The following is a 19,072-nucleotide window of genomic DNA, read 5'->3' on the forward strand; positions in this document are numbered from 1 at the left end:
GTCACCAAGCAAACCTTAAAACTGACCTTCATTGAGAGGGCTGTTTTAATTACAGGCGAACCCCTTATCTTAAATTCAAATTTTGATGCCAAAATGTCAAAGTTAGAGCTGCAGAGTGGATCATTGCATTCATTATGTATTGATTAAGTGCTGTGATATCATGATGCCATAGAATGACGCAATAATATAGGTTGTCCTGTTGTCCTCAAGTGGCCTCAAAATCATATTGCAGTAATGTTTACAGGCGTTTAATTTGTACAAGCGTGCGTGTTTGTCTGGGAGTCTATTAGGTTCTATTTATTTATTTAAACCTATGTCTCGTAGGGGGGTCTCTTGAGGACGCTGCTGCGGGAATAGAGCTTGACTCTTCTGGCCAAATTTTATATTTCAACAGCTCATTGTCTCACCTGAAGTGACAGCAGCTGACATCACTCCCTTGAATGTGTCAGTTGAAAGTAATCAAGTACCGGGAGTAACTGAGTAAATGGCAGCCTTGTACACTCCGGTGTGTTGTGCAGGTGGCGGGTTGCGCTGACTGAGCTGCGCACGGAGCGCTTTAAAGCCGTGGGATTTGGATTAAATAGCTTTTGAGAGAGCCGATGAGCCTTGAACCCAGGAGGAAAGGAGGGAGGAGACTAGAGAACCAATTTTTATCTTTTACCGGCTCGAGAAGGGGAAGAGGTGCAGAGAATGGTTCATTCTTGTAGCAGCGAGCCTGTTTGCTGCTCGGTGTATTAGCCAGCGCGCAACACGGGGCGACGCAACTAATCGGTTCCAAACGGCGACGCGACGAGAGCACCAGAAAGCTTCAGCCCACGATTAGGCTTATTCGCGGAGCAGCTTCCCTCCCGCTGGACATGAAAGTGCAGCAAGGCTGCAACTCGTCAGACATGGGCATCCCGGTTAGAACTGAAGAAGAATTGCGCAGAAACACCGTCATCACGCCGGAGGATGTGCTGGGGCTCCAGAAGATCACAAAGAGTAAGTAACCTGCTGCTGTAATTGGCACGATGAGAGTTAATGCCACATGGGATCAGTGTAAACCATCTGCTGCTGCTTCCTTTTGTTATTTCATGTATTTCCCAATATTTAGTGTGCTGTAGTTGATGGGGGACGCGCAGACGAGTCCTGTACCATGGACAGCGACACGGTGTTCAGCTCCGTTCATGTTCATTTTTGATAGTACAGCCAAACAGCCTCACTTCTTTATACTTATATGTGTCTTGGGAAGGACATTTCCGCGTCTCCTGAAAGAGGAAGCAGGTTATCCGTGTGCACTTCCGGATGTCTTCCTAAAGAAAATGCGTCTCTTTACTTTACCTTATCACAGTGACACACCTGTGGATCTCAGGTAACAGGTGGCCAGAGATTCGTTCCACTTATCAAAGCTCATTTCACCAGAAGCTGAAACAAATACAGACTCTCTCCTCTCCATTGTATTAATTCTGTTTGCCACATGTTTTCTGGCTATTGGTTGTTTTCCTGATTAAAAAAAAAAAAACTTTTGGATTCATCACCTTATTGGATGTGTTTTCTGATGTGGAGTGACAGTCTTTTGTCTTTTGGATTCCTCCTGTCACACCGTGATAATATCCTGTCATATAAGATAAATGACTTATGCAAACATATGTTGCCAAAGTCCTCTTTCTATAAATATCTAAGTAGACTGGATTATGTCAGGAGGTCAGTAACCCAACATTCTCAGGACAGAAGAATTAATAAATAGCTTTATATGCCTGGGGATGTGAATGTCATACCAATTAAATATCATTTGGCTTTAATTTTTATTCAGGGTCAATTTATTCCCAGCCATTTAAAATCAAAGATGAAAACCACAATATGCACTAGCATGGAAAAAAAAAAAACGTTGCACACCAGCGGTCATTTTTCTCAAGAGAAAGAAAATCACAGTGGGGGGAAGTAGAAATAGGCAGAAAATTCTTCTTTTAAATGAGTTTCCCAATTGTATTTTTGGGGGATGTTGATGCCTCCATTTTCTGCAGTCTGACAGTTGTTCAGTGCTGATAAGAATTTCATTGTCGCTCTGGCAGGGAAAAGAAATATAATCCTGGAAGCATAAAAGTGGCTGCTGTGATCTTGAAAATGGCACATTATCGTCTCACTGTTTACATGATGAACGATTTAAACACATAACTGCAAATACTTTCATCAGGAATAGTGATAATATTCACCATTTGTCACCATAAAACCTAAGTTTGTTGATGTATATCAACAGATTTTCCTTTTTAATGCTTGATACTGCTGCACTGATGCCTTTGGGGTGAGTCCATTAATTTAAAGTATTTCACTACACTGGATAATCTTAGTAATATTAACTATGGCACATGAGAGAGACAACAATCTCAGTGTTTTCTCAGACTGGTTTACTGAGAGGATCGACTGGAGACCAGTTCCAGTCAGGTCTCTCTAACACCAATGGGCAAATCACTATCAGGCACTAATAAGTCAGTGTTATTGCATCTTTGCAGCTCCACTCTGTAACGTCTGCCAACACAGTGAATGGAGCTTTAATTAGAATTGATCGGTGCTGTTAGTTGTTAATCTCCCATCGAGCTGTGACCACTTTTCCTTGTTTGGAGTGAGAGGAACTGTGAATCACGGCTCTCTGCTCAGACCTCGCTCACATCAAGGTGAAGGTGAATTGTGTAAGAGTTGAATAGGATTAAGAAGCTCGAGCAACTACTCTTTGGTTTCTGGCTGGTGCATTAATCATGACATTGTTTTTTGTCTGGCTAAAAATTTTCAAATAGTTTCCACACATGAATTATAATTTGATGACATCTTTTTGTCTGTGTGACCCTCCCTTAAAGTATAGGTAGCTGTGTTTCATTCCATTATGTTTAATACAGGACTCTTCTTATTTTTCTGTCTTTGGCAATAAATAATGTCATTTTTTATTTGAATGCTTAATTATTACAATAAATATTGTCTCTGCAGAAGATTTGCGAGATTGAACTTCCATTTAAAAGAAATGAGGACTTTTATGGGTAATATTATAGCACAAAATATGAGTGGATCTCGCAGGACACTAGAAGAAACTTTAGGAAATAATTGGGATTATATTCTGTTTATTCTGTCGAAGGAATATTAATGAGTCCTGTGGTCAGTTGAGAAGATTATCATGATATTTATCAAGACACATTAAAGTTAAAAACTTATGAATAATAGTTGTAGTTAAGTTTTATGTGCTGAAAATGGCGCATATCAAAGAAAACATTGCAGTTAAAAGGTGTAAAAACTGTAGAGAGAAACAATGGAAGTGACCACATACAGTGTCAGCGTTCTCCATGTGGTTCTAATAGCATCAGGTTGAAACTATTTCATTTTTTGGATAATTTGTTTATTTGTCAGTGGTTTATGTAAGAGCAGAGTGGAATCATTATTCATTCAAATGTCACAAAAGACCAATTTTGTCATTAGCTGTAGCAACTTCTAATCTTGTTAGAACTATAGTTTGATGAGAAAATGAGAAAACAATCATGTTATGATGCCATTTTTACAGTGTATACCTTAAAGGGAAAAACCATCCAGCTATGCTCATCTTTTCTTTTAAAACCACATGAATGTTGCCTCCACTGCACATCATTACAGTCTGGAGAAGCTGCAGACAGGCTTTTTGATCACGTCTGGCGGACACTCCAAAGAAATGGAAACTGAGGCACATTTGTTCCAATCCCAAACCCCACAATCATGAACACAAAACCAAAGGCGTGGCATTGCAAATATAAATTATCAGCAGTTTTTGATTATTTTTTCCTGGTAAAACTGAGCAAAGAAAAGGAAAAAGGAGGTCTTCAATATTCCTGCTGGTGCTAGAAAATATGGAATGCATTACAAATGCTGCCAAATTGTAACCAAAGTATTGATTCATGTGTGTCCTTGCTGGTAGATTGCCTTTTTCTGTCAGTTTTCAACCTGCACAGAAACAAGAAAACTGTCATCTTGGTTCATGTGACAGATGTAATAATGAAGGCTACTATTATCAATATTTGCAGGTTGAATTTGAAATACCGTATAAGGAAAAAATCTCATCTGCATTCAGCTGCTCTAAACACTGCCTCTGCATGAACCTCCGTTTCTCCTTGCTTGCCTACAGGTGGTGTTAGATATAACACATTCCTGTCGCACGCCAGGGCCCTGTGGGCCCTGATGTGAACATTAGCATGTAACATTTTGCCTTCAGATAGGAATTGTCTTAACATGCAGACCTGGAGCGAAACATGTCTGTATCTTTACTGAGATTAATCATACAAGGCTGAATGAAGGAGCAACGAGTCAAACTGAAAGCAGAAGCTGTAAACGTTCAATCCCTGTGGCTGAAAGTCTGTAACTCCGGGCTAATCTTCTGGATTAAAGTGCTATAAGTGGTTGCTCACTTGTGGCATCTTTATGAATGCCACGTTGGTGACAGACAGCCTCCGTGAATCTGCACACAAGATCACAGCATGACTCAATACTTGCTGCTAATTTTGCTCTGTGCACAGATTGTGATGCCAAATCAGGGCTATATTCAATACACTAGAGCGAAAAATACTGTGACCAAACCAGCTGAACAACGAGAATAATAAATCTACACAGTTATTATCATTAAATAAAAAATAAATAAATGCAGAGTCTAATGTTTCACCTCTCAAAAGGTACACTGAGATCAATCTCCCGTTGTGTGCTGGGAAATGAATTACGTCTGTGCTGACAGGGTCAATAAAGCACGTTGTAATCTATCATGTCATGTTCCAATTCAGTTAACTTCAAACACATTCACTTAATATTCTGCAGCAAATCTGAGGATCCACATTCCCTGTGTGCTTCAAGGTCAGACGGGAAGGCCTCGGAGGAGGCCTCAGGTTTATAAGGAACATTTCATTAGCAAACCACTGACGCCTGGGCTGACATACTGCTATTTGATTCACTGCCCCACGTTGTTGATGCAGAGCAACCAGGTACACAGGGGGAAGCAAAAAAGATGGGCAAATCCAAGCTGGCAAACTATCAGACGGAGTGTTGCTAGGTGACTGTGAGAGGAAGTCAAGTTAAGCATTGTAGGTATATGGAATAGTTTTGACATCGCGTTGATGTTATTAAGGAGGCAAGAGGAACAAATTCACGTCACAGCTAGGAACCATATTTGCATTTGGAAGATCCAGACATAGTCACAACAGCCTGGACTCCTTCCCATGCCAGTTACCAGAAACGTCCTGAGTGTGGTTGTGATGGTCATTCTGCTCCACCTTCTCCACACCCAACTTTTGAAGAAAACCCTGGGGGGGGGGGGCATTGTCGTTTTATATAAACTGTATATTAAATTTGATTTATTTTTTTTAACTAAATCTATTGATTGACTATTAATAGCCAAAAATGGTAATGCAAAGAAAATAATCCGAGATGCAACCATCATGAGTCCATTCTGGTTGGATCTTGAAATATAACAACATCTAGTGATTAGTGTTAGTAAATACATAGATAGATAGATAGATAGATAGATAGATAGATAGATAGATAGATAGATAGATAGATAGATAGATAGATAGATAGATAGATAGATAGATAGATAGATAGATAGATAGATAGATAGATAGATAGATAGATAGATAGATAGATAGATAGATAGATAGATGATGGAGATTGGCCCCCAGAATTTGGAGATGTGGGGTTGCCACTGGTTGCAGAATCTCCTCTTGATGTCTGAGACCATTGACCATCGACAAGCTCATCCCACAAATGTTCCTCACAAAAGTGGCACCATTTAAATGGGAAATAAACAGAATTTCAAATGACGTAAGAGTTATTGCCAAGGAGGATTTCTTTAACTTTGATGCTCATTTTATTTAAACTCACCCATATTGGGGCACTATGGACTCATATTGCTATTTATAGGTCAGTAGGTTAGAACAAGTCAACAATTAAAACTTTTATTCTGGTACTTCATATGTTTGGCACCTGGTTGCATTAAAACACAATTTTTATATACACTCAGTTAAAAATAACTTGTACTGTATATTAAATTTGATTTTTTTTAACTAAATATATTGATTGACTATTGGTAGCCAAAAATGGTAATGCAAAGAAAATAATCCGAGATGCAACCATCATGAGTCCATTCTGGTTGTATCTTGAAATATAACAACATCTATTGATTAGTGTTAGTAAATACATAGTGATAATTATTATATGTCCTACATAATCCATTCTACATACTAGAGTCCATTTCAAATCTGGTTCTTTCTCCCCACCACACAAGCTGCACACAAGGGGAAGTTTATCTAAGTTTCAATATATGTGTTGTGTGTAAATTGTAAATACTGCAGCTAAACTGCATTGTTTAAAGTTTTTTTTGTTCTTATAAAAGTTAAGAACCTCTCACAGTAACTATATAATCACAACCATCAGGTCACACCAGCTAAAGAGCGACATTGTTCGGGGCGTCAGGTAAAGTACTTTACATTATGAAAAGCTCTATAAATATCTTCGAGCAGGTGGCTAAAGCTTGTGTGGACCATCTGCTCTCCAACACTTGGAAACAGCAGCAAATGCAGCAGCATGCGACAGAATGCAGACTCACATGCTCACAACACTTCCTTGTTTTTATTTCTTATCTATCCTTTATTTTATATAATGTCTTTACATAACACACAAACACTGCCAATAATAACTGCCCGTATAACTCTAATGAGATAGTAGGTGTGTGTGTGTGTGTGCGTGCGTGTATGTGTGTGTGTGTGTGTGTGTGTGTGTGTGCGTGCGTGAGTGAGAGAGAGACTTCCCTCTAAGGATTAGATCTAAGAGGCTTACTGTGTTTTATAATCACATGCATGGACCTACACACACACACACACACACGCACACACACACAGAGTCAGCATTGTCAAATCTGTCACTTGGTTCTTTTCCAATTCTGTTTTTTTTATTCCTGCTCCTCCACTGCAAACCAAACCCTGAATGATTTTAAATCTTTATTGACGTCTGATAATTTACAGTCAGCAAATATAAAGCCTGATATTTTCTAGCCAATGAAGGAAAAAAAAACAAGTTTATCTCTCTGATGGGTGGATTTATCTTCACGGTACACAGCTATGAGCCTGACCAGCTGTATCTAAGGCCAGTGTCGTACAGCCGTAGGTAAATAACAGATAAATAAGTAACAAATAAAACCACCAGGTTTCCAAAATCCTGGTTTGTGTCATGGGTCAGTTCATAATGGATGTTTTCTTGCCTTTTCAGACTATCTTTGCTCCCCGGAAGACAATGTCCACATGATCGACTTCACCCGCTTTAAGATTCGCGACATGGAAACGGGAACCGTCCTGTTTGAGATCACCAAACCTCCAACGCCAGGTCAGCCCTCAAATCTCACCAACCAGGTAACGCAGCACTAACCAGAACACTCAGAGTTTCACTCTCTTCAATTCAACCTGTTTCAGCGGGAGACAAAAAGCTCAGCGACCCCAACGCCGGCCGCTTCGTCCGGTACCAGTTCACCCCAGCCTTCCTGCATCTCAGGCAGGTTGGAGCCACGTAAGTGAAGTGGTGCACTAACATCTGGTCATGCATGCCGCAAGAACAAACATAGTGGATGTAGGTGGTGTGTGGGCCTTGCTCCGGGCTGGCAGCGATGAGTGTGGGCAGCCGAACCCACCTGCTGAGCGTGGAACTGAATCGCTGCCAGGCCTCTTTTGAGGAGATCATTGGCAGACTCCCACTGCGTTACAACAACCCGGCAACAGAACCGGGCAAATGAATGGACTCCATGCCTCCATTCACATGCAATTGTCCATGAAATGTAATGAACCATTGATGTAAAAAATCCAGTTTAAAATGGTCATTTGGCTACAAATTCAAAATGCTTCAATAGACTTCATAGTTCACGAGCAAGCACAAAACTCTCCAAATATTAAAATTTATATTGAAGTCAGTATGGATTGCAGGTTACCAGTATGGAGTATTTTGCTAATTTGCTCTAACACATAAACAACACACACACACACGCACACACACACACACACACACACACACACACACACACACACACACACACACACCATTACCAGCAATAGATTAAGGGGAAATGTCATATGATGGGCCAATTATATGATTAACAACTGCTACAAAGCCCACGTAAAACAACACCTAAGGTGATGGGTTGGATGTACGAGGCTAAAGAGGTGACAAATATACATAAAAAGTGTTTGAAGGTTTATTGCTTAGTTGCGTGAAATATATTAAAGAATAAATACATAGATATCGAACTATCTGACACACAAACTCTTTCAGCTGGATTTCTACAGAGTTGTTGGGATAGGCTACATGTAAGAATGGAGCTTTAGAGCCTAAAACACACAAAGTTAACTACGCTCTCTAAAAATCATGGATCTGAATTAATTATTACTGTTGGAATGGAATGGAATAGTTATAGCATGGAAAAGTCAGCATATTTTATGTGCTTAGACATGTGTTTTTGCCTTTAATCATATTCCCATCAGGCTTTTTATGTATTCATGGCATGTCTGCAGAGTGGAGTTCACAGTGGGGGAGACGCCCATCAACAACTTCCGCATGATCGAGAGACATTACTTCCGCGATCAGCTGCTCAAGAGCTTCGATTTTGAGTTTGGCTTCTGCATGCCGAGCAGCAAGAACACATGCGAGCACATCTACGAGTTCCCGGCGCTGTCTGAGGAGATCAGTGAGTGTCCCAGAGAGCACACACACTCACACACATACATACATCAGATCTAACAGGACTTAATGAAGCCAAAGTGTGTTTCTCTCTTGTCTCTCAGTGCGCGAGATGATCCTTCACCCTTACGAGACTCAGTCTGACAGCTTCTACTTTGTAGACAACAAGCTGGTCATGCACAACAAGGCAGACTATTCCTACAGTGGGGGGCCTTAGAAACAGCTCCCCCGCCTCCTTCTTGGAGCCATTTTCCATGCTCCCACCACAACCAGACAAAACTGGATGAGGCCCCAACTTGTGTCACTTCTGATAGCTTCATAAATTCAGGTATTCAGCAGCCAGACCAATAGATTCCCTGTTTTGCATGAACACCAAGTTCTGTCAGTTCTTCTCAGCACTTTGCATCAGTGTGTGGGAGAACGTGTGGGCAGAAGAACACACAGTGTCTGAACATGCTGTTGGTACCAATGTGTACATGTGGGCTCTGCTACATCATCAGGATTCACTTGATTCATTTGCATTTTAGGTGTCCTAATAGTGCTTTGGTGGAGTGTTGTTTGTCTTTTCTAAATCAGAAAAATCAGGTACATTCCACAAACACAAAGAAAAGTAACTGTACAAAACAAGAACAATAGTAATAAATACATTCAGGTGAATATTTATAGAGTTTATATAGGTAACTTATTCCAATTTACTCTGTTTTTTAGGTCTATAGTAGCACACGTTCGACTGATCATCATCCTTATCATTGTCATTCCTCTGTGTTTTTTTGGAAAATCCAACAGAAATGTGTCATTTGTCTTTGTGTCAATTGTTGTATGTCTCCATCTAAGTAGAGCTTCTACTTCAGGAGCACTTTTTAATAGCCATGCTGAAGGATCAGAATACCGATGTTAGCCACAATTCAGATTTTTGATACTCAGCATGTCCTCCGTAGTACTGAACACTGAGTATACTTTGATAAAAATGAATGTTTTGAGTATAAAATTAAAAATGTATGTACAAATTTCGACAGCAGGAATTCCATTACTGCAATAAACCTGGGATTTTTTTTTCCAAATCAAAGTGTTTGTGTTGTTTCCACAAAACAAAGACACATTTAAAAAAAAAACAAGATGGGAAATTGATGTGGAATAAATTAGGTTATAAAAACTGTGACAAAAATCTGATTGTTCTAAGAGAACTGGAGAGCTGCCAAGGTCTATTTTAAATTAACTCAATTTAAAAGAGTTAGAAAATTTGAAGGTTTGAAAATGTTTGATAAATAAAACTGTTCAACTAAAGGTTTTGCTGCCCTCTTCCGAGCACAAAGGCTTACTGCGACGTTGCTATGGAGACGTACCCGTTTGGGCATGCGCTCTTATTTGAAATGAATACAAATAGAAGTTAGGCATATTATGTAACAGTTTAGCCTGTCTTTCAGAATTATATATTTTAAAAAAAAAACATATTACATCACGCAATTGTGTGATGATAAAGATGGTAATCAATATACACAACAAAAAGATTTAATCCTGAATTTTGTTCTGTTTGAATCTCCTTTTTAGTTAATAAATATACCTTATAAACTTTAACTGTAAAGTTTTTAACACGATCTGTTTGAATAAATGAAATGCACAAATTGAAATGTGTTTTGAAGTTGCAGGTGGGTCTGTAAAGTATGTAAATAATAAAAATTATATGACTGATTAACTGAGCATTAAAGTAATACTGTGGCAGCATCACTATTTTAGAATTCCTGGCTGGAGTCTTTACATTAAAGAGATGGATGTGGTGCATGTGCTGACATATCCGGCCAGAAGCTCCACCCTGGAATTGGCAGCTGGATGCGGTGCATTCAAACAACAGTGATGCTCCAAATGTTCTGCACTGTCTCCATTTTGGTCCTCACACATTCTCTGACAGATGGAGGAGGCTTGTGCCTGCAGGCAGCTTGGAGGGACGACCTGTGGATCGGAGGCCAAGCAGTCCTCCTGTAACTCCTCCCACACGTTACCTGGCAGACCACAAACCACAAATATTAGTATTCATATATGGCCACCGTTGACAGCATGTTCATATTGACAGTGTTCAGAATCTGGTGGAATTATTTCAGTTGTTTTGTTTTTCTGTCCCTCTCTGTCATTCTGTTCCTGACAGTTTGGGAAAACACCAGTGACCTGCTGGAGGTCAGTTTGTACTTAGTCTAGCATTGCTGCTCCACAAAGGGGCATATAATGGTCCTGCTGCAAGGTTGTTGCACCCTCTCAGGCTTTGTCCACCTGTTACGGTGCACATGGACGCACCATCTTGGAAAAGCGGCAGATAACAGCTTATGCTACCGCTGGTGGTCAGGGCTTTGGAAAACCGCAAATCTACTCAAGAATCAACCAGATAGAATGCCAAGTCACTCCTGAATGGTACTTCTCTTGATAATTGACTGTTCTTTCCAGCGCGTCAATATCCCAAAAATGTGACTGACTTGGGGATACAGTGCAGTGACTATGGGTCTGACCATCGGAGGTTAATATCCTTTGATATTATCAACAACTAAAGGACACCTGACAGTGCATTCTTGTTTTACAGTTTTATCCTAATGAATTAACCTTGTAGCTGCAGGTCAGTCAGACTGGGGTTGAGCGCGTCCACGTCGTAACCTGTGTATCCCTCCATCACAAAGTCCTGGATGCTCCTGGGGCTGACGCTGTGTCCAGCCTGCAGGGTGCCGCTGTAAACAGGAGGCAACATTCCAGCCGTGGGGGAGTTCAAGCTTCCGATGGCAAGGTTGCTGCCGGCGTGAGCGGAAGCGGGGGCATAGTAGTGGGACTGCTGGGGTGGGAGGTGAGCACACGGTGCACGGGGGGTGGACAGGCTGGATGGGTGAGGCTGCGCTGGAGGGCGTGAGGGTGCAGCGGCATTAAAGGAAGGGGCCACTCTGGGTGATAAAGCTGTGCTGCTGCAATGTCTGAACTTGTTTGGTCTCTCTCCCAAAAGACGATCAAGGCATTCTGCAGAGGTGGAACGCATCAAAGGTGAGAACAATGTTCGGAAATCTTAAACTCTCAATTGCTGTTTCCTTTTGTAACAGCATCTTTGATTTGGACAGCCTCACCTGGCCTCGCCATGCTCCGGCGAACAGTGATGGGATCTTTGCGGCGCCACTTGTGCAGCTCCTCGCGCATTTTCTCCACCTTAGCTGGATTGAGGGTCCATAAACAGCCTTTACGTGAAGGGTTGCCGCTCTTGTTCTCTATCTTCACAAAGCACTTGTTGAGGGAGAGGTTGTGACGTACAGAGTTCTTCCAGCCATCGGGAGCTGTCTGATAATGGACAGAGTTTGGGCAGGTGATGCTAAAGAAACATTGAACTTTGTTCTGATAAGGTAAAGGAAGACAAAGGAATCGTGCGACTTTATTGGTTAGACTTTTGTGGAAACATCTGTTATAACATGGCACCTGTACGTAGTTTAAACCGACAATGATAAAATGATTTCCCAGTTTAGCAATGTAGACAATGTTTCTGTGGCAACAAGCCAGATTAGGGACATTGGTGATGTTTGTCCACAGAAAGGGCGTTGCTGTTGGACCACCTTACTGTGCTATTTATCATGTTCAACCCATTTAATTGAACGATTTTAGATTCTGTTTTGGTTTCTGAATGGAATTCTGAAGGCACATTAACATAATTTCATTCAGCTTTAGGGTATTTTTGAGTGACGAGACCAGACTTTGTCCATATTTTGTCTGTCATGGTCTAACCAAGAGACCATTTTCCAGGCAATGACAACTTTATTTTTTTCGTTTTCATGTTTTGCTTGTTTGTTTGAACCTAAACCACAACGATCTGATCCTAAAATCTGATCCCGATAAAATGGAAGAAGAATCCTTCAAGAATTCTTTATGTTGACCCTATAGGAAATGGCTCATCATTAGCCAGTGAGACTTCCATTTTTTTTTCTTTTGGGTTAAATGTATCTTTTAAGACAACATATCAATCATATCTAAATGCACTCATCTCTGTTATCTTCCCTTCATCGGTCTTTGCCAAACCTTCACACACACCCATTTTCTCTGTCATTGTGTCAAAACATTCTTGCAGTAGAATTTAAAAAGGAAAAAAGAGACAACATTCTTTATCTCACCACCTGCCCTGTTTGAGGTGCGTGTCATAGCACGTGTCCACTGAAACCAAATCAACTCTGCATTTGTCAGTAATCGAAGCACGAACACATCAAAAGAAAATGAACAGCTTCTAAATCGCTCGGCCGTCCACGGTGCATTACCAATCATCTGTCTAATTCTTTTCCATGGCCCTTAAGCCTGTCTTTAATGTGACAGGCAGCTGTTTGGACAGCTGCCACAGACTGTATATAGTGCTTTCTCTAACACGAATGGTCCTTTAACTGGTTTTACAGGTGAATCTGAACTGAAACTGTTGAATTTGTAGACATCTAGAGAGCTGATTTATCAGAAGATGAAATAATGGTTAGCATAGCTGCACGGCAAAACATCACAATCTAAAACTCTAATTAAAAATACTCATCTTATTTTTCCTAATGACTAATAAAAGCTTGAGTGACAATTTGTGTTTTTATTATGCCCTTGATTAAACTTTCCACAAAACAGGAGGTGACTTATTGACAGAACTTATAAAGGATGGTGTGGGTTTAACACATTAAATTACAAATTTATTGATCCAAACATGTGTTTTGTTTTGATAGTATTAGCTGGGCTGTTGCTCAATAAACAACAGGAATACAATTATATGAGATACCTTGAAATATGGGAAGTGTTCCGACATGAAGCTGTAGATCTCACTGACTGGCAGACATCCTGTTTTACTGTTCATTAGTGCCATGAAGATCAAGGTGCTGCAGCCACACAGGAAACAGTTAAGCATTAACGGCTAACTGACTGCTCAGCATGGTACAAAATGGGGCTCTGAAATGATACCTGTATGAGTAAATAGGCTTGGGGAAGAGTGTCCGCACGTCATTCTCCTGGCGCATTTGAAAATATTTGGAGCTGAGAGACTGGTCATTAGCTGGGCAGCGTCTGTTTGAAACCTGTAGAAAACATTGACACATCATTCGTGGCCAGTATTTATCTGGTTACGCGACAGTGATCTTTAAAAACTTTAAATGCTTCTAACTACTTACGTGTTTGTTTAATGACACCGCTTAGTGCCAAAATCACCACAATTCTAGCTCATAAGACTATCACAGTCCTAAAAATCTCAGCCACAATCACCTGTCCTCGAGAGCTTGATGAGACGTAGGAAGGATGGTTTTGAGGCGGAAAGTGAGGTGGTTCTGCTGGTGCTTCTGGTCGTTCTTGATATAAACCCTACAAAATCAATTAAAACAAATGGAATAGAATTTATTTTGCTTTTAATTGACATATATTTACTGATCAGATTGACATTGTCGCAAGAGTGTGGGTGTGTGTGTGTGTGTGTGTGTGTGTGTGTGTGCATGTGTGCACTCCAAAATTATAAATAGAAGTGAAACAGTATCACAAGACAACACACCTGTTGCAGACAGCTGAAGGAGGGCTGTCGGGGACATCCTGCATCTGTTACTGCACCTTCACTGAACTGGTACAGATGGTGACCACTATAGTCAACGTGGCCCTGTTCGGGTGCCAATCCAGACCCCGTGGCTGCATCGGTGCTGTTCATATCCGCTCTCCTCGAGCTAATTGAGATGTTGGTGGCCTCTGTGGTCTGTGGGATGATTCCAGTCTGGCTCAGTTTAAAAGGAAGTACACCAAGTAGCTGGATTCATTGTTGTTTGTTAAACTCTGCTAACCACATCTTTATGCTCACCTTAACCCTTAATCCTAATCCCTAACCCTAACCCCTAAACTCTGACCTTAACCATGAACCTAGGTTTATTTAGGTGTGCATTATTTTTTAAGTCTAATTTGAAAGTTTCCTTCATTATAACTCAATTTAATTGAAATGTAAAGATAGAATAAACCCAAATCTGACTCCAGTTTGCACGTTCAGAGTTGCACGTGCCCGAGGCAGCACAGTATCTGTGATCTTACCATCTGCTGGCATGAGGGCCCACGGGGCTCGCAGGTGTGTCGGTGGGTCTCAAGGATGGATGCTATAGACTTAATGCCCCAGGGGTCAAATGATGGTAAGCTTGACATATTACACCCAGATGAGCTCCTGCGAACAGATTTAAGTTGGAACATTTGACGGCCGCACATACCGAGTGGCATTTATCTTTTACCAGTGCTGTCAAATACAGCAGGATGATGCATCTGATTAGCAATTAGTATAATTCACAACAGATGACAGTTAATTAGTGTCTCCACTCGGGATTTGAACTCGTAAATACAACAATAATGTGAACATACTGGCCACCACTGTAATATCCTGAAGGATTAAAATAAAACATGTACATGTATGCAATATTCTAGAGGCGTTTACCTGTGAGGCAACAGGCAAGCCCAGGTAAGCACAGAGGTAACATTATCACACACAAACCACGCTCAGTAAGACTGCCAAGAAACCAAGTGGTTAGGTCACATTAAGACAAGTGATGCTGAGACACAGAAAGTAAAACTGTTTGTGTGTGTGTGTGTATGTGTGTGTGTGTGTGTGTGTGTGTGTGTGTGTGTGTCCATGATTCTGTATTCTCTTCCTTGTTAAATAGGCTGAAGTGTCTCAGTGAAAGCTGAGAGATTGTTGTTTCACTACTGGAGCAACAACCGCTCTCGTCTGCTCGACAGACACATTCGTGAACAGACAAATCAGAAAGGTAAGAATGGTGCATGTCACAGAAACCCCATAAAAATAAAAAGAGAAACCAAAATTCTCTTTTATTTAGCAATTGTGTGGATTAAAGTGAGTTTCCAGAGTTCATATTTTCTAGCTAAATGCTTATTTATGGTCATATTCATAGTATTTTTTAACCAGACATCTACAATAATAAAAATATGAAAAAAGAATTGAATATATTTTTAAAAAAATCATTTCAATTTTAATCTACTTCCTTCTTTCCTTACCTGAAGAACTTCTTTCAGTAAATTCCAATAATCTCCTTAGAAAATTGAAAAAGTACTTGAAAAAACATTAGTTAGATGGCCGTTTTTGCCCGTCAAGAAATAATGAGCGGCATAACATTCTTAACAGATGCAGGAAAATAAGTAAGGAATAATCCCTCATATGTGTTGCCACGTAACGTGTGTATTAACAGTCTTATTCATATCCAGAGGCAAAAAATACAAAGGTTTGAATTTGGTGGAAAAAATCTTGGTTTTAATGGTAATTTAAAGACTAGATAATAATGTAATGTGTAATTATCATGTCAACTCACCACAAAAATACTTATTTATGGTCACAATTTCAAAGGATTTCAGAGATAAAGTCAGATGACATAAGATAAGATCTTGTCTCCTTGATTGTCAGCAGGAAAATTAACTTGTTACAACAGGACAAGGTGTAGGAGGTGGCTTACAGTACTGAAGAGGCAAATTAAAGAGAAAATATAGAAAACAGGATTTGAACTAGTAATAATACCCAATGATTTTACACACAAAATTCCTGGACTTGATATGCTTACTGAGCACAAAGGCCTCTTTTTATTTGGTCTTATTCAGGTTTGGTTTTTAATTCTGTTTTTAATTTCTTTTCTTTTTTTTAAATTTCAAATGCCATTGACGCAAATTAAGTTGACATATATTGTGACTTTTCTGTTGGCTTTTCTACTAAAACTGAATAAAAATATAATTGACCCCAACCAACCAGCTCATTTCCCCACTTACTGTGACACATCACCAAATTTAATCTCTCAACCATTATCAAACCTTCCTGAAAATGTCATTTGAAAAGTGTTCTACTCGTAAACAGAAAAACACTGGCTGTCACATGATCTAGCTGGACGTAAAATGTTAATGGGATAAATTGCTGGAAAATCCGTGATTAGAATTTATGTGAACCTACAACATTAACAATAACGTAAAAGGTATTTCAAGATCTTTTTTTTTTTTAAAAAGGAAAAAAAGACTGAAATCGAGCATCTTTTGACAGCATACAATAAAGTGTGGTAATCAAATTAAACACAGGTGTAATTAAAGTGATATTACAAATATATGTGTGATACAGTGTTATACAGGCACCTGTCTGGTTGACACAGTGACAGTGATAGATGCTCCCACTGATGTGACGGTTGTCGCTTGTTAAGAGTTTATCCAGCAGTCGGCTAATACGTACAGCCGTGCCATGACAACAGGAAAGTTGTCACTTTCTCACTAGGAGTGCATCTAAGAGCAAACAATAAAATGAAATATTAACTCACCCAGCCTTTCCAACTAATAACTGACCCCTGTCTTCTTCTTTGGCGCTGCTACATCTGGCAGCTGTTCCCTCCTGGATCTGGGCACTTTCTGGCCCTTCGACCTGACAGTCGGATGGTTTGATTCGATTGACTGTGTGGAAACAGTTAATGGGCTGGTTTTCACAATGAGATATCCTCATTCTCTGTGTGTGTGTGTGTGTGTGTGTGTGTGTGTGTGTGTGTGTGTGTGTGTGTGTGTCTTGTGTCTTGGCACTCGCCCAGGCTAGCTTCAGATTTAAAAAGAAAAACCTGCTGCAACAGGTTCCAGAAGTTTTGCTGGTGTGTTCACTGGCAGCTGGCGGGTTTCTTTTCCTCCTTCCATCCATCTTTCTTTGCCTGACTGAATGGTTGCTGGTCTGAATAGGACACAAGATACACAACTGATCTCAGCCTGGGGCGCTGAGCGGGCGCAGCGTCTCCGAGCTCGCCCTGGGGCAGCGGCTGCTGCAGTGTGACTATAATCTATTTCAGCACACCTAGGCTGACACTAGAGGTGAACAAATGTGGAGTTAGCACAAACACAAACACACATAGCAATGGAGGAAATACTCTCAGATTAAGCACAAGGCATGCAAAGGTCTTGAATAACTACAGTGAGCCCAAAGTCTATACGATGTATTTTTTTTAGTCCAGCTCTACTGAATGGATTTAAATCTATGGCTGTGTTAACAAGAGACTAGCAATCATTTCTCTTTTACCAGGCTTGTGGCCAAAAAACAGGGACGTTCTTTGTACAGTAGCGATAGAAATAACCATAGTTGACTTTGAATAGGACACAAGCATCACTATATCATCCAATGATCCTATTGAAGGCTGTATCTCTGATCATATGGTTAAACTGCAGAATTGCATTAAACATAATACTCCTCCATCACAACAGAAGCTTTTTATTGTCAGAGGATTATTGCAGGTGAGTAAGTAAATCACCAGAATAACTGTTATCCAATGTCAATATAAAGGGAAAAAAACAGATATGATATATCACAACCCCCAAGGCCACACTCCAGTGCAAATGGAAGCGGCACACCTTTTCTCTGAAAGCTGGCACAGTGATCCAGGAGATAATCTGAACATCTTGACTGGCTGCATTTCTGGGTGCCACGCCGGGGCTGAATCACAACCTGATTGACTTCCCTTCATCTTATTTGAGAAAAACAATTTCTCCTTAACCTGTTGATGGGATTATCTTTGGCATTTTTACAAAATATTTCCCCACCAAATGACTTCTCATGTTCAAATACTATTTTCATACACTTTATCACCAAATCCAATAAGAGGGTTAAAATGGTGCTTGTCTCCATGACTACACATTTTAAACCCAAATTAAACAGATAATATGAACAATCAATTACATTGTAAAACACTGGGAGAGGACTGCATTACATGGAAGCTGGGAAAAAGGATAAAAGAAAGTGATGCCTTACCTCTGAACCTGTATACTGGCATCCATCATATTTTTTGTCAAGTTTTTCCTCCATGATGCTGCTGCTGTGGGGTGTTTACCAGAACGATCACAAGGCAAAACTAAAATCTTTCAGCGTATTGTGCTGTCTCCAGGCTCATAGATGGCACATATACTGCATGTGAACCCTAGCCAAAGGGTTCACTTAAATATTTTACCGGTAATCAGTTTCCCATAACTGATTTCCCTAACCTTCAGTCACTTGTGGTCTTGTATAGACCCTTTAAGTGGATTTGATTTTGCCTTCTTTGCTCTCTTTGAATGAATTGTGATTCTAATCCTGTGGTTGGCGATGAGATTTGAGCCGATCACTGTACATCTCAATCAAATAAAGACTGACCCTGCAGGTTCTCTGGCCTCATGATTTACGTTTCTATACAAATGTCCAAGAGAAAATGAATTGTAGCCAGCATTAGATCCTGGTTGAAAGGTCACAAACTGCTCACCAGGCATCCTCCTGCCTTCCTCTCGCCTGTGCACCTCTTGTGTTTGCAGAATTAGGTCTCATTGTTAGGTTTGGTTTCTCTTGCTGCTGCTGGTTGGACTGTGTTGATACTGGGATAAAACAATAAAAGATGGCACATAA

The 19,072-nt window shown here is 40.3% G+C and overlaps 2 protein-coding genes across 2 annotated transcripts; one reads left to right on the forward strand and one right to left on the reverse strand.

Moving 5' to 3' along the window:
- The first annotated feature begins 459 nt into the window (after nucleotides 1–459).
- On the forward strand, nucleotides 460–9,094 carry unc119a1 (unc-119 lipid binding chaperone a1). The gene is made up of 5 exons (XM_029844062.1): nucleotides 460–981; nucleotides 7,240–7,353; nucleotides 7,440–7,533; nucleotides 8,529–8,701; nucleotides 8,799–9,094. Exons 1-5 carry the CDS (start codon nucleotides 858–860, stop codon nucleotides 8,909–8,911), a joined length of 618 nt encoding a protein of 205 aa, XP_029699922.1. The 5' UTR covers nucleotides 460–857; the 3' UTR covers nucleotides 8,912–9,094.
- Nucleotides 9,095–9,106: 12 nt separating this feature from the next.
- On the reverse strand, nucleotides 9,107–17,097 carry foxn1 (forkhead box N1). Its single transcript, XM_011608452.2, has 9 exons — nucleotides 16,986–17,097; nucleotides 14,725–14,851; nucleotides 14,204–14,398; nucleotides 13,924–14,019; nucleotides 13,627–13,739; nucleotides 13,448–13,544; nucleotides 11,787–11,994; nucleotides 11,281–11,682; nucleotides 9,107–10,691 (listed from the first exon to the last, which is right to left on the reverse strand). The coding sequence occupies exons 2-9, from the start codon at nucleotides 14,830–14,832 to the stop codon at nucleotides 10,447–10,449; spliced, it is 1,464 nt and encodes a 487-aa protein (XP_011606754.1). The 5' UTR covers nucleotides 14,833–14,851; nucleotides 16,986–17,097; the 3' UTR covers nucleotides 9,107–10,446.
- Between the last annotated feature and the right edge of the window lie 1,975 nt (nucleotides 17,098–19,072).

The sequence above is a fragment of the Takifugu rubripes genome, chromosome 11 (genome assembly GCF_901000725.2).
Source record: "Takifugu rubripes chromosome 11, fTakRub1.2, whole genome shotgun sequence".
Lineage (NCBI taxonomy): Eukaryota > Metazoa > Chordata > Actinopteri > Tetraodontiformes > Tetraodontidae > Takifugu > Takifugu rubripes.

Coding starts and splice junctions, on each gene's coding strand:
- unc119a1 (XM_029844062.1), top strand. CDS start 858: ATGAAAGTGCAGCAAGGCTGCAACTCGTCAGACATGGGCATCCCGGTT. Junction 7,534..8,528: donor CTCAGGCAGGTTGGAGCCAC/GTAAGTGAAGTG, acceptor GCATGTCTGCAG/AGTGGAGTTCACAGTGGGGG. Junction 8,702..8,798: donor GGCGCTGTCTGAGGAGATCA/GTGAGTGTCCCA, acceptor CTTGTCTCTCAG/TGCGCGAGATGATCCTTCAC.
- foxn1 (XM_011608452.2), bottom strand. CDS start 14,832: ATGTCAAGCTTACCATCATTTGACCCCTGGGGCATTAAGTCTATAGCA. Junction 11,683..11,786: donor CCGGAGCATGGCGAGGCCAG/GTGAGGCTGTCC, acceptor CCACCTCTGCAG/AATGCCTTGATCGTCTTTTG. Junction 10,692..11,280: donor GACTGACCTGCAGCTACAAG/GTTAATTCATTA, acceptor GTGGTCTGCCAG/GTAACGTGTGGGAGGAGTTA.